Source organism: Pan paniscus, chromosome 6, assembly GCF_029289425.2.
Source record: "Pan paniscus chromosome 6, NHGRI_mPanPan1-v2.0_pri, whole genome shotgun sequence".
Lineage (NCBI taxonomy): Eukaryota > Metazoa > Chordata > Mammalia > Primates > Hominidae > Pan > Pan paniscus.
In genome coordinates this window covers 194,643,007-194,659,040 of record NC_073255.2, presented here as the reverse complement: position 1 = coordinate 194,659,040, position 16,034 = coordinate 194,643,007, and the positions used below count along the sequence as shown (strand labels likewise).

The 16,034-nt window shown below is 48.7% G+C and overlaps 1 protein-coding gene across 9 annotated transcripts in view; it reads left to right on the top strand.

Moving 5' to 3' along the window:
- PTPRN2 (protein tyrosine phosphatase receptor type N2) overlaps window positions 1-16,034 on the top strand; it is a 1,079,664-nt gene that overhangs the window by 408,921 nt on the left and 654,709 nt on the right. For all 9 annotated transcript variants that reach the window (XM_034965368.3, XM_055115580.2, XM_034965369.3 and 6 more), the window contains one exon: window positions 9,135-9,495. In XM_034965368.3, coding sequence (XP_034821259.1) covers window positions 9,135-9,495 — 361 coding nt within the window. The remainder of the gene's footprint in view (window positions 1-9,134; window positions 9,496-16,034) is intronic.

Sequence of the window (16,034 nt, the reverse complement as noted above, 5' to 3'; positions counted from 1 at the left end):
CAGCATACACAGTAGTATCTGAGGCAGAGCAGGTTGATGCATGCTGGCCACCGTCATCCTGACTGTCTCCCCTGGTTTCCTCCCAGACAGTCCTGTCCCTGCCCTCCACTGAACACTCACAGTGACAGCTACCACCCCCCCTGCACTAGCAGTCCCTCCACACCCAGACCTGTGCTCCATGGAAGCCGACCTGCTTATGGTTCCTCTGTTCACTTGGCGTGTTTGGTGTCTGAGATGTGACAGACACACACAGCCTAGGGAGAAGGGCTGCATCTTAGGTCTGCTCTTTCCTCACTGCGGGATCTTCTTTCCTCATTTGCAAAATGTGGGTAATCATGTCTGTACCATCGAGTCATTGAAAGGGTTAGAGAAAATTAAGGCATGTAAAGCCAAAAACAGCCTGGTGTAGCACTCAGTGAATAAGAGCCCCGTGGCGATGACTGTCCCTCCATCTTCTGGGTGGTTATGAGCCAACTGACCTCTAACCCCAGGCCAAGGTGGACGGGACATGGATTGGAACTCGCTGCTTTAATCATGCCCTGTGCTTTTCACTTGCCAGGTAGGAGGCTTTTGGGTGCAGCTTCTGGAAAGGCCAAAACGCAAACAAGAGCCAGAAGAGTGACAGAAGGAAGAGTGGCGGGCAAAGTAGGGTGGGCTGAGAGAAGTGCTGGCCTCACGGCATTGCGAATCTCGGAGCAGGGCAGGGCGAGAACGGCGCTGGCCTCACGGTGAGAACGGCGCTGGCCTCACGGCATAGCGAGTCTCGAGCAGGGCGGGCTGAGAGCAGCACTGGCCTCACGATGTCGTGAGTCTCAGCAGGGCGGGCTGAGAGCAGCACTGGCCTCGTGGTGTCGCGAGTCTCGAGCAGGGCAGACTGAGAGCAGCACTGGCCTCACGGTATCACGAGTCTTCAGATAATTCCAGACTCTCAGAATGCATCATCATTAGCAGATATCCAGGAGTTCACATTGGCACCCCGTGATACTGTCAACTCGCTACAAATTTGTTGATCCTAAGTAGTTTAGGACTTAACCTCTTCAACCTCATAGATTTTGTGAACTCTGAAAACTGTTTGGGGTCTTATTTTTCAGTCTGAGAGCTCTATACCTTGGCTGCAGAGATAGCACAGTATACGCTCGTGTGAGACCCCCCTGCTTCCCTGAATGCAAAAAAGTTATTTTGTCTTGGCGACAGCACTGTTGGTAAGAACGACACCACAATTATTTCCCCTCCACACGAGTGGGCCACTTAGAGCCTGAGCACTGTTAAACACGGACACTTTCTACTGTGTTCAGACAGAGACAGAGGCAGAGATACACAGAGAGACAGAGACACAGAGAGAGACAGAGAAAATAAGTGAGCTGCCAGAATCACCTCTCTAAGGCCCGAGACAGAAAGGCACAGTGAAGTCATCCCAACCCCACATTCACGAGCTGGAGCCGGAGCTGCAGCGTTCCCACCTCAGCTCCCAAACCTGGCCGCATCTGGTGCCGGCTCATTAGGAAGCCTGCGAACAGCACTGAGGCCGTGTGCTTTGTCAGGCCGGCAGCAAGCACGCCGTGATCAATGTGCCTGTCAGTGCTGCCTGCGGGCAGTGAGACAGAGAGAAAACGTGTGTTATGTGGTCAAAAGATGTCCCGACTTGGGCTTCCTAATTTGTTTTGGATCCTCGGTGCAGGAGAATAGCTGATGAGCATGGGCAGAGACCAGTGCACACACAGGAGTCTCCTCCACCCACTGTCTCCCGGCATGTGGGACTCCCCGGACCTCCAGGCCTTCCTGTCAGCCTGAACTCATAATTGTGCCTTTGGGACTGGGCTGGGTGGATCTCCAGGAGAGGCATGTTTGTCAAAGGAAGAGGCCTGATTTTTAGCTCTGGTACTCCCGGCCCCAGTAAAGTTGGGAGCGCGGAGAGTCACTTCCTCAGCAGTGTCACTGTTTGACAGGTGAGGAGTACGGTGCAGGGCGTGGCTCTGTGAACTGCATCAGCTGGCTCCAGGAAGCAGCTCTGATTTCCTCCAACTGAAGAGAATCACATTCTTCCAAAACCAGGATTGCTTTTCTGACCCTTTCTAATAGCATTCTTTCAAATACGGTTGTTAATGTCTATGACTCAACTCCTAGTTCAGTCTGCAAGATGTTTGAGGACAGGGCCACATCTGAGTTATTCTTCCTTCATAGAAGTCCAGGGCTTGGCACACAGCAGCAGTAGGGGTTTGATGATGCTGATGGCGGGGGTGACACTGATGGTGTGGATGCTGCTGTGGATGGTGTGGATGATGATGGTGCTGCTGCTGCTGCTGCTGCTGCTGATGATGGTGGGAAGCTGATGGTTGGGGTGATGATGGCAGGGATCATGTTGATGGTGGAAGTGATAATGGTGGGGATGCTGCTGTGGATGGTGAAGATGATGATGGTGGGGATGCTGCTGTGGATGGTGGGATGATGATGGTGAAGATGATGGTGGTGGGGCTGCTGTTGATGGTGGAGATAGTGGAGATGCTATTGTTGATGGTGGAAGTTGTTGTGGGAAGTCAGGGACCCCGAATGGAGGGACCGGCTGAAGCTGCGGCAGAACATAAATTGTGAAGACTTCATGGACATTTATCAGTTCCCAAAATTAGTACTTTCATAATTTCTTATGCCTGTTTTTATTGCAGTCTCTGAACATAAATTGTGAAGATTTCATGGACATTTATCACTTCCCCAATCAATACTCTTATAATTTCCTATGCCTGTCTTTAATCTCTTAATCCCATCATCTTCGTAAGCTGAGGATGTATGTCACCTTGGGATCCTGTGATGATTGCATTAACGGTACAAATTGTAAAACATGTGTTTGAACAATATGAAATCAGGGCACCCTGAAAAGGAACAGAACAACAGCGATCTTCAGGGAACAAGGGAAGATAACCTTAAGGTCTGACTGCCTGTGGGGTCGGGCAGAATAGAGCCTTATTTTTCTTCTTGCAGAAAGCAAGTAGGAGAAATATTGCTGAATTCTTTTCCCAGCAAGGAATAATCCTGGGGAAGGAATGCATTCCCAGGGGTAGGTCTATGAATGGCCGTTCTGGGAGTGTCTGTCTTATGCAGTTGAAGATAAGGGATGAAATTCTCCCTGGTCTCCTGCAGTGCCCTCAGGCTTACCAGGATTGGGAAATTCCAGCCTGGTGAATTCTAGTCAGACCAGTTGTCTGCTCTTGAACCCTGTTTCCTGTTAAGATGTTTATCAAGACAATGCATGCCCAGTGGGACACTCATCAGTAATTCTAATTTCACCCCCTGCTTTGTGATCTTTTATTGCCCTCTGAAGCATGTGATCCCTGTGACCTACTCCCTATTTGTACACCCCTCCCCTTTTGAAATCCCTAATAAAAACTTGCTGGTTTTGTGGCTCAGGTGGGCATCACAGAACCTGCCAATATGTGATGTTACCCCTGAAGGCCCAGCTGTAAAATTTACCTCTTTGTACTCTTTCTCTTTATTTCTCAGACTGGCCAACACTTAGGGAAAATAGAAAAGAGCCTGTGTTGAAATATTGGGGGCTGGTTCCCCCAATAGGAAGTGATGATGGTGGGGATGCTGCTATTGATGGTGGGATGATACTGATGGTGAGGGTGATGATGGTGTGGATGCTGCTGTTGATGATGGGGTGATGATGATGGTGGGGATGCTGGTGGTGATGGTGGTGATGGGATGCTATTATTGATGGTGGAGATAGTGGAGATGCTGTTGTTGATGATTGGGGTGATGATGGTGGGGATCCTGCTATGGATGGTGAAGATGATATTGGTGGGATGCTGCTGTTGATGATGGGGTGATGATGATGGTGGGGATGCTGCTGTTGATGGTGGAAGTGATGATGGTGGGGATGCTGCTATTGATGGTGGGATGATGCTGATGGTGAAGATGATGATGGTGGGATGCTGCTGTGAATGGTGAAGATGATGGTGGGGATCCTGCTGTGGATGGTGAAGAAGATGATGGTGAAGATGATGATGGTGGGATGCTGCTGTGGATGGTGGGATGGTGATGGTGGGGATGCTGTTGGAGATAGTGGAGATGCTGTTGTTGATGGTGGAGATAGTGGAGATGCTGCTGTTGATGGTGGAGATAGTGGAGATGCTGTTGTGGATGGTGGAGATAGTGGAGATGCTGTTGTTGATGGTGGAAGTGATGATGGTGGGGATGCTGCTATTGATGGTGGGATGATGCTGATGGTGAGGGTGATGATGGTAGGGATGGTGCTGTGGATGGTGAAGATGACGATGGTGGGGATGCTGTTGTGGATGGTGGCAGTGACACTAATGGTGATAATGATACTGCTGATGACTGCCATTTATCAAGTTCCTCCTCTGAGTTGTGTGCTGAGCAAGGCACTTTTACCTATACTCTCCCTAATCCTCACAGTGGCTTTTAAAGAAAACAGAATTATTTTTCTAGTTTTGCAGGTGGTGAAAATGAGACTTCAAGAGGTTAGATAACTGGTCCAAACTTACACAAGTTACACAGAACTGACAAGATTGGGCCAGTCTTTCAGTGAGCCTTCTTTCCTGCTGGCTTTTTCAGTGTGTGGGCGAGTGGGTTCTGCTTCTCGTCATATGGAAATGCAGTGGGTTGAAGAATATTCCCAGTAGAATATCATGTCAGCTTAAACATCATCAGACTTTGGCAGAAGCTCTTGAATGCTTCATATCCACAGCTGGGCTACCCCAGAGATGCTCAGCCGGATTTCTCTTACACATAGTTTGAAGACTTCATGCACAGGAATGTCCATCGCATGTACTGGAAATTAGTCCATGTCTATGCCTTTAGGCTGCTAATTTCCAGGTTTGGGCAGCTACGGTCTTAAAAATTATTCCACATTGTCTTAGGAAACCTCCCTTCATTGGTATGTTGAACTGAGACTGAAAACATCTTCACAACAGGGGGTTTGAAAATGAGTCACAGAATTTTAAACTCAGAGCTGAGAGTAGAAGAAAAAGTCTAATTGGATAGTTCCTCCTCAGTTGAGATGTGGATTTCCTGACTGCTTTAAAGAATATGAAGGTATAGGCTGGGCATGGTGGCTCACGCTTGTAATCCCAGCACTTTGGGAGGCCAAGGTGGGCAGATCACTTGAGGTCAGGAGTTTGAGACCAGCCTGACCAACATGGTGAAACCCCATCTCTACTAAAAATGCAAAAAAATTAGCTGGGCCTGGTGGCGCGTGCCTGTAATCCCAGCTGCTCAGGAGGCTGAGGCAGGAGAATCACTTGAACCCAGGAGGTGGAGGTTGCAGTGAGCCAAGATCACGCCATTGCACTCCAGCATGGGTTACAGAGCGAGACTATGTCTTAAAAAAATGTGTGTATATATATATATGTGTATATATATATATGTATGTGTATATATATATGTATGTGTATATATATATGTATGTGTATATATATGTATGTGTATATATATGTATGTGTATATATAGTATGTGTGTATATGAAGGATAATAAGGTAAAGTAAATAATAGTAATAATAGTAGTAGTCATAGCCATTAACACTTCCATGCCAGATACTATTATTATTATCCTTGTTTTACAGATGACTTAAATAGTGTGCTGAAGCAAAGGTCACTAAGCTCGTAGCATTGGTGGTAGTTTAAACCCAGGCAGCTCCAGAGCCAGTTCCTTTTCCTTGGGGACCTCAAACCATGAAAGAGCCAGTCAGCGTGAGAATACTTTTCTTTACTGCCCATGTTCACAACTCTCAGGCCCTCTTGGTTATGGGATAGTCACCTCACCTTGGTGAGAAACACCCCAGCGTCTGCAATCATCTATTGAGTAGCCGGAGTGGCTTGCAAAAACCGATGTTTGCTATTATTTCTACAGGCTCTGTTGTTTGTGCTAACTACTGAAATATTCTTTTTCCTCTTCACCTTAATTTGATTTAGAACATAAACCAAAAATAGATTGTTTATCCAAGTCTACTGCACAGATCACACTCTGCTGTGATTGTGTAATGCACTGAACCTAGTCAGTCCTGCACCTGGAGTTTCCAACTCAACTTTAATTAAAGGCCCTTTGCGTGGAAGCTCCAGGTTACTGCATTCATAGCAATGAGGGGAAAGCCACTTGCAGGCACATAATGAGGGATTTGGACGCAGATCCCCACCCCCCAGCACGGTGGCTGACCAGGTGTTCAGAGACAGCCTTTGCAAGAGGGAGTGCAGGCTGAGCTGGAGATTGACACTTACACCCAATTTGTGGGAAATTGCTGGAGGGGCTGTTTGTTGTGGTGGCATTCACTGTCTCTCGCTCGCTCGCTCTCGCTCTTTCTCACGCTCTTGCTCTCTCACATATTCTCTTTCTTAAGGGAAGAATAGTTGATTTCAGCTAGTCCTTGGACAAATTTAAGCAATTTGGATGATAGCTATAGTCACATCACTTTAGAAATAATAATTAAAATATCTTAGAGATAATGGCTGGGCACAGTGGCTCATGACTGTAATCCCAGCACTTTGGGAGGCTAAGGCAGGCCCATCACTTGAGGTCAGGAGTTTGAGGCCAGCCTGGCCAGCGTGGCGAAACCCCATCTCTACTAAAAATACAAAAATTAGCAGGGCGTGGTGAAGGGCACCTGTAATCCTAGCTACTCAGGAGGCTGAAGCAGGAGAGTCGCTTGAACCCCAGAGGTGGAGGTTGCAGTGAGCCGAGATGTGCCACTGCACTCCAGCCTGGGCGACAGTGAGAGACTCCGTCTCAAAAGAAAAAAAAATATCTTAGAGATAATGTCCGATTTCCTTTTTTGACAGAAGAAAATTGAGTCTTTAGGGGTCAAGTAATTTACCCAAGTTCATATATGAGAACTGAAATTAGAACCTAATTCAACCTGGCCAGGCGCAGTGGCTCACGCCTGTAATCCCAGCACTTTGGGAGGCTGAGGCAGGCGGATCACTTGAGGCCAGGAGTTCGAGACCAGCCTGACCAACATAGTAAAACCCCATTTCTACTAAAACACACACACACACACACACACACACAAAAGCAGCCGGTATGGTGGTGTGTTCCTGTGGTCCCAGCTACTTGGGAGGCAGAGACATAAGAACTGCATGAACCAAGGAGGCAGAGGTTGCAGTGAGCTGAGATTGTGCCACTTCACTCCAGCCTGGGTGAAAGAGGGAGACTCTGTCTCAAAAAACCCCACAAAAACCAAACAACCCCAACCTATATCAACCCACTTCCCAACTCCCAGGTTGCTACTCAAAAATCTAACTCAGAGGATGAACCCAAATATTTTCGGAAATAGCCAGACTCAGGAGCTGGACCCCCTTACCTTACTGTCAGTGATGGCTGCACACCCTTAGCTAGTGCCGAGGTGTCCACCTCCACTGACATGACATTGATCATGTGCCCCAAGGAGGTGCAAGTAGAAAATATGAACGGATGGGATTTAAACTGGGGTGTCCACACACCCATGCACGCCTCCAGGGAGCTCAGTGTGTGTGTCCAGAATTCGAAAGTCTCTAAGCTGGAAATTATTCATACTCAGCTTGTCCATGACATTTTGATGAAGCCCAAGTCAGAGGTAGAATGTGGGGACTTTTCACATTTTTACAGCTGCCCTAGAGGTGAGGACAGCTGGGCCTTGGTTTATCTAGTGACACAAAGTGTGATGAGGACATGTCCTCTTACGGAATTTTACTAAATGAGTGAGGAGAAAATATAGACAGAAATCCCATGAAAGACTGTTAGCCAGGGCATTGACTAGTAAATGATGTGATAGGTAATTATCGAACAAGAGACCCTGGCATCTTCCCTGCTGCAGCACATTGCAGTTAAAAGAGCAGGCAGCAAACATGTTTCCAGTCATCAGTAAAGAAGTTGGAGTGAAGACCTCCAGACAAGACACTTGAGGCCTCTGCTGAGGGTTGCTGAAAGAGAGATTCAGCTATTGGGGAGCAGCTTTTCAGGGTTAAAATAAAAACCAGTGCAGGCAAAAAATACAAACAGACATTTCTGCAGAGAAGATGTAGGAGTGGTCAATAAGGGCACACAAAGATGCAGCATCATTAGCCACCAGGGAGGCACCGCCGAGCCTCATGAATGTGGCTGGGAGCAGCTCCTCTCATTGCTGTGAATGCAGTAACTCCGAGCTGCCGTGCAAAGGACCTTTAGTTAAAGCTGAGTTGGAGGCTCCAATGCAGGACATACTAGGCTCAGTGCATTCTGCAAGTGACACAGCACGGTATTGCTTTCCAACCGCTAGGACAACCACACTAAAAACAGAAGGAAAGTAGCAAGTGTTGGCAAAGATGCAGAGGAACTGGCATCTGCATCCATTACTGGTGAGATTGTTTGTGGTGCTGCTGTGCGGGAAAACAGCTTGGGAGTTCCTCAGTCAGTTAAATGTCGAGTTACCATGTAATATCCTCGAATAAACCCAAGAGAATTGAAAACACATTGATACACAGACTCATAAATGAATACTCATAGCAGCATTATTCAAAATAGCCAAAAGGTAGAAAAAAGCAAATGTCCATCCACTGATAGGTGAATTTTTAAAATGTGGGATATACATGCAGTGGGATAGTACTTGCCTGAAAGAGGAAGGATGTCCTGGCCCATGCCCCAGCATCAGCATGGGTGCACCTGAGGACATTATGCTTAGGGAAATGAGCCAGGCACAGATGCCACACATGGTGTGATTCCATTTACACCAAACGTCCAGAAGAGACTCCTCCATAGAGACTGAAAGCGAATGAGCAGTGTCAGGGTGGGAGGGAGGAACGGGAACACTGCAAAGTCTCTTTTTGGGTGATGCGGATGTTCTGGACTTAGTAGTGATGTCTCACAACTCTGAATACACTAAAAACTGCTGATGTGGGTGAATTATCTCCATAAAGCTGTTATTAAAAATAATGCAGGAACAAATATGAAATAGGGACCTGGGTTGGTCAGTGTGAAAATGAGAGTCCTGTTTTGGCTTTACATTTCAGAGATGTCCAGGGCTGTTTAGGACCTTGAACCTGAGACCGAAGGGCATTTTTGTACCCCCAGGGCTGTTTAGGACCTTGAAAACTGAGACTGAAGGGCATCTTGGTGCCCCCAGCTGACGATGGAAATGCGACTCTTGCTCTGTTTTGCTCTCCTTTCCTTCAGGGTGACGACCGCTTCTCCGAGAGCATCCTGACCTATGTGGCCCACACGTCTGCGCTGACCTACCCTCCCGGGCCCCGGACCCAGCTCCGCGAGGACCTCCTGCCACGGACCCTTGGCCAGCTCCAGCCAGACGAGCTCAGCCCTAAGGTGGACAGTGGTGTGGACAGACACCATCTGATGGCGGCCCTCGGTGCCTATGCTGCCCAGAGGCCCCCAGCTCCCCCCGGGGAGGGCAGCCTGGAGCCACAGTACCTTCTGCGTGCACCCTCAAGAATGCCCAGGCCCTTGCTGGCACCAGCCGCACCCCAGAAGTGGCCTTCACCTCTGGGAGATCCCGAAGACCCCTCCAGCACAGGCGATGGTGAGCCAGCCCCACTTGGTGTTTCTTGTTTGCTGACTGTTCTCTGTCCAGTCCCTCCCAGTGACAGAGGCACCATGCTCTTCCCACACGTGGGGTCTGCACACCGCACTCCCCCAAAGATGCACGGCAGGAATGGGGCACCATGTAGGGAAGGGTCCCTTCGGCCCTCATACCCTCTCTGTGTTGGGAAGGAGTATGTGGTCATTTCACGACCTGGGAACACAGTGGCCAGTGAGAGGCGGGAGGTGATCCTGAGAGTGGGATGGAGAAGGCGCTGCTGAGGGTGTGAGGACAGTGAACACAGCGGCCAGTCGGAAGGGAGGTGATCCTGAGGGTGTGAGGACAGGGAACGCGGCGGCCAGGGGGAGGAGGAGATGATCCTGAGGGTCTGGGGACAGTGCGTGTTCCCTTCTCACTTCTTGTTCATCCCTTCCCCAGATTTTATGATTTCACAATTTTACTGCTGAAGCTGATGGATGGGGCGGGCAACATGGCTTGCAGGACGGGTCTGGCCCACAGCTTGTGTCGTCCATATCTGTTTTGGAAAATTGACTCTGAACACGTTAAGTCCAGTGTCCTTTGTCGCTGAACTCACCTCTCCCTGTGGCCCAGCATGTGGCCGTAGCCCATATTTATGGCGGTTTGCCACATCCTCCGAAGCCCCCTGTCTGGATTTCATGCTGCTCACCATGCACTAGGTGAACAGTGTCGGCCTCGAGGTGACTGCTGTGCCAAGACCGTGGCTTCCGGTGTCGCTACCTGAGTTAACCCACGTCAGGGCGGGCCCAGGGGAGAAGGGCGTTTGCGGGTTCCTGCAACTCTGTGATATGGAGAAGGTTCCGACCCATTTATTTCCCAACAGCCTTTTCCCAAGACCATCCTGCAGTGGGTTCTGATAAAACATGACTTCCCTTTTGGAGATAACAAATACTAAAATTTCACAAACATTGCCTGAGCATCGCGTTATGTGAGCGCTCGCTGCTCCTTAAGTGAAGGCTGAATGGGAGCCGCTGAGAGCGAGCATCAGCTTCTCCGCTGTCTGCAGCCGGGAGCTCTCCTGCCCTCGCTCTTTCTTTGTTCATGCAGCCGTTATGGCAGTTTTTAAATAGAAGGAATGTGAAATTGCAATTAGAGGGAAGGACGTGTGACCATTACCGATGCTTTCTCCTTGTTCCTGTCTTGGAGGAGAAGGACGGCAGAGGAGGCCGATGCTGCACTTGAGTGAGTGCTGCTGGAGCATTGATGGTGCTGTTTGCTATGGGAGCTGCCCGCCTGGAGTGGCCACTTTCTCTCCAGCACCTCTCCCTCTGGGGCGACGTCTCCTCTGTTCTAAGCCATGCTCTACTCCGAGAAACCCCTCTTCTTGATGGTCCTGCCTCCTGCACTTGCGTGGGTACTAGACACCATCGGGGTCTTCACTGCCTCCTGCACTTTCGTGGGTACTAGACACCATCGGGGGTCTTCACTGCCTCCTGTCCTCTTTGTGTACTAGACACCATCAGGGGTCTTCACTGCCTCCTGCGCTTTCGTGGGTACTGGACGCTATCAGGGGGTCTTCACTGCCTCTTGTGGGTACTAGGCACCGTCGGGGGTCTTCACTGCCTCCTGTGCTGTCTGTGTACTAGACACCATCAGGGGTCTTCACTGCCTCCTGCGCTTTCGTGGGTACTGGACGATATCAGGGGGTCTTCACTGCCTCTTGTGGGTACTAGGCACCATCAGGGGTCTTCACTGCCTCCTGTGCTTTCGTGGGTACTGGACGATATTGGGGTCTTCACTGCCTCTTGTGGGTACTAGACACCATCGGGGGTCTTCACTGCCTCCTGCGCTCTCGTAGGTACTGGACGCTATCAGGGGGTCTTCACTTGCGACCTTGGGTCCGTGTAGCTGCCGAGCTTCCTGTTCTCCTCCAGCTCAGTGTGGCCTCAGCCCTTGGGCACAGGCGGTGAATACATGGCCGAGGTGACCTTCAGCTTCTCATCTCAGCCTTCCGTGCCCCTCCCCGGCACCGGCTGCCCCTCTACCTGCATTCTCCCACCTCGGCACTCCTTCTAGTGGGGTCACGTTGGGTCGTCCTCTTCCTTCTCTAACCTCCCTTTTCTCTCTCCTATCCCATCTCCCACAGCTTAAAAAGCCCCATTCCCCTCTGTCCTCATTACTGGGAACAGAAAGCAATAAACATCCTCGCCCCCATCACAGGGAGGGAAACCCGGCTGGAGAGCCGGGTGAGGGTGAGCTCACAGAGAGAATAGGACACATTCCTGCTCTGCGTGCCTTCCCTACGCGCGCGCTCCCGCTCTGAGCCCTCCCTACGCGCGCGCTCCCGCTCTGCGAGCCCTTCCTACGCGCGCGCTCCCGCTCTGCGAGCCCTTCCTACGCGCGCGCTCCTGCTCTGCGAGCCCTTCCTACGCTCACGCTCCTGTTCTGCGTGCCCTTCCTACGCGCGCGCTCCTGCCCTGTGTGCCTTTCCTACGCTCACGCTCCTGCTCTGCGAGCCCTTCCTGCGCGCTCCTGTTCTGTGTGCCTTTCTTATGCACCCGGGGAGCTTCACCTCCCTGCCTTGGCGCCTACTCGTTCCTCCCACACCCCAGGGTGTGGATCTTCGGAACAAGCGTCCTGACCGTGCTCTCTCCACTCTCCCGTGATCCCTACGAGTTACACAATGTGCGTGGCATTCTTCCTGAGCTACCCTACAATGCTGGTGATATGCTGATAAAAACTGTCTTCCTAACTGCACTGTGCGCTTTAGAAAAGCCTCATGTAAGACGGCAAATAGGAAATACGCAGAGAGAATTGAGAACCCCATGCAGGTATCACCTATGAAATACACAGAGAATATTGATCACCTATGAAATATGCAGAGAGAATTGAGAACCCCGTACAGGCGTCACCTACGAAATATACAGAGAATATAGAGAACCCCGTACAGGCGTCACCTATGAAATAGAATTGAGAACCCTGTACAGGCATCACCTGTGAAATAGAATTGAGAACCCGGTACAGGCATCACCTATGAAATACACAGAGAATATTGATCACCTATGAAATAAGCAGAGAGAATTGAGAACCCCATACAGGCGCCACCTATGAAATATACAGAGAATATTGAGAACCCCGTACAGGCGTCACCTATGAAATACACAGAGAATATTGATCACCTATGAAATAAGAAGAGAGAATTGAGAACCCCGTACAGGTATCACCTACGAAACACACAGAGAATATTGAGAACCCTGTACAGGCGTCACCTATGAAACACGCAGAGAATATGGAGAACCCAGTACAGGCGTCATCTATGAAACACGCAGAGAATATTGAGAACCCGGTACAGGCGTCACCTATGAAACACGCAGAGAATATTGAGAACCCGGTACAGGCGTCACCTATGAAACACGCAGAGAATATTGAGAACCCGGTACAGGCGTCACCTATGAAACACGCAGAGAATATTGAGAACCCTGTACAGGCGTCACCTATGAAACACGCAGAGAATATTGAGAACCCCCTGCAGGCGTCACCTATGAAACACGCAGAGAATATTGAGAACCCTGTACAGGCGTCACCTATGAAATAGAGAGAATTGAGAACCCCGTGCAGGTATCACCTATGAAACACGCAGAGAATATTGAGAACCCAGTACAGGCGTCACCTATGAAACACGCAGAGAATATTGAGAACCCCCTGCAGGCGTCACCTATGAAACATGCAGAGAATATTGAGAACCCCGTACAGGCGTCACCTATGAAATAGAGAGAATTGAGAACCCCGTGCAGGTATCACCTATGAAACACGCAGAGAATATTGAGAACCCAGTACAGGCGTCACCTATGAAACACGCAGAGAATATTGAGAACCCGGTACAGGCGTCACCTATGAAACACGCAGAGAATATTGAGAACCCCGTGCAGGCGTCACCTATGAAACACGCAGAGAATATTGAGAACCCCGTACAGGCGTCACCTATGAAATAGAGAGAATTGAGAACCCCGTGCAGGTATCACCTATGAAACACAGAGAATATTGAGAACCCCGTACAGGCGTCACCTAAGAAATAGAGAGAATTGAGAACCCGGTATAGGCATCACCTATGAAATATACAGAGAATATTGAGAACCCCGTACAGGCATCACCTGTCTCCCACAAGTGGTGACTCTCAGGCTTTCCTGATGCTCCTCTGCGCCCACTACAGCCCCCTGCTCTGCCCTGGGATGATTCTAAAGCAAATCCAGACATCAAATGATTTCTGAAGATGAGAGGCCCTAGCTAGACAGACATTCTCAACACACAAACAGCAACTGCACCCGAGCAGGAAGGGAGGACCCTGCGATAATGCCAGGAAACAGAAAACTTCTTTACGGGTCAGAGAACAGGGCCACCCTCCTGTCGCACGGTCGGGTCCAACATGAGACCCTTGCTGTTTAGTCTTCAGAGAGTGAGAGAGAAGACCCACGCGTACCTGCTCCCAAAGAAGCAGTCAGTCAACGAGGCTGCGGGTTGAACGCATATGACAAAAGTTCATCTGGTAAAAGCTTTAAAAAGAGACTCTCTTCCTTCACTTATTCATAATTCACATCTGGTCTCCTTTCAAAGAGCTTTAAAGCAGGTTCAGTGGAAGGCCTATCTAAGGTGGGGTGACGGGGAGGACAACAGGTGACGTGCAGGAAAACAGGTGACGTGCAGTGGCCGGTGAAGGAATTTGGGGCTCATCTAGTTCAGCGTCTCCAGTTTCCCCACTCAAGACCTGGCAACCACGGACCTTGTTGCTGTCTCCATAGTTTGCCTTTTCCTGAATGTCCTGGAGTTGGAACCTTACAATATGTGGCCTTTTCAGATGGGTCACATGCCTTGAAGATTCCCCCATCTTTTCATGGCTCGATGGCTCATTTCTCTTTAGTGCTGAATAGTATTGTATTATTACATTATAATCCATAGCACTCCATTGTATAGATGGGCCACAGTTTATTCGCCTACTGAGGAACATCTTGGTTGCTTCCATGTATTGGCAATTATTCATAAAGCTGCCATAAGCACCCTCATGCAGGTTTTTGTGTGGGTATAAGTCTTTAACTTCTACTGGTTAAGTACCAAGGAGTGTAATCACTGGATCACATAGTAAGAGAATGTTTGGTTTTGGAAGCAGCCACCAAACTGTCTTCCCCAGTGGCTGTGGCATTCTGCATTCTGCGTGTCACCAGCGGTGAATGAGCTGCTGTTGCTCCACATCCTCGCCTGCATTGGGTGTTGTCGATGTTCTGGGTTCCAGCCCTTCTGAGAGGTGTGTGGTGGTGTCTCGTTGTCATTTTCATTCACGTTTCCCTGATGATGGAGGAAGCAGAGCATCTTCACATGCTTGTTTTCCTCTGTGTATCTTCTGTGGTGAGGTGTCTGTGGTGGTCTCTGGGCCATGTTTTAATTAGGCTGTTTGTTTTCTTATTGTTGAGTTTGTAAAGTTCTTGAATATTTTAGATATTGGTCCTTTATCAGATATCAGATATGTCTTTTGTAAACATTTTCTCCCAGTCTGTGGCTTGTCTTTTCATTCTCTTGACAGCGTCTTTTGCAGAGCATTAGTTTTTATTTTAATGAAGTCCAGCTGACCAATTATTTTATTCATGGATTTTGCCTTTGGTGTTGGATTTTAAAAAGTCATCACCAAACCCGAGGTCATCCAGAGTTTCTCCTCTCTTACCTTTAAGGAGTTTTATGTTTTTTCATTTTATAATGAGGTCTGTGACCCATTCTGAGTTAGTTGTGAAAGGTGTAAGGTCTGCATCTGGAATTGTTTCTGTACATGTGGACATCCAGTTGTCCAGCACCATTTGTTAAGAGGCGATCCTTTCTCCATAGCATCACCTTTGCTCCTTTTCAAAGCTCGGCTGACCTCATGTATGTGGACCCATGTCTGGGCTCTCTGTTCTGTTTCATTGATCTGTTTGTCTGTGTCATCAACCCCACCCTGCCTGGATTCCTGTGGAGTTGGAGTGAGTCGTAACAATGGGTGTAGCGCGTCCTAATGATGGGTGCTGTTGTCCTCCGCCTTTGTTCTTCTTCAGTATTGTGTTGGCTGTTCTGGGTCACTCGCCTCTCCATATAAACTTTAGAATAAACTTGCTTGTATCCAAAACATGACTTGCTGGGATTTTGACTGGGATTTCATTAAATCCATAGATCAAGTTGGAGAACTGACATGCTGACAATATTGAGTCTTTGGGAGCCAGTCATAATCCTGAAAGACACAATCCTGAATGCCATAGTTCTGAATGTTAAGATCCTGAAATATCAAAATCCCTAAGGTCCCTAAAATCCTGAAAATCACAGTCTCAAAATATCAAAATCCCAAAAATGTAATTCTGGAAAAAATTATTTAAAAGACATTTATTTACATTTTTAAAAGGGAATTTGTTTGCAAAGCATATAAAATTGTGACAAAACACTTCATAGGCCATTTTACACAATAAAATAAGCAATAATAACATTCGTATTTTTGCAGACATAAGCCCTCAGGTATCTTGACGACAGTTGCATGGGCATCACAGTTA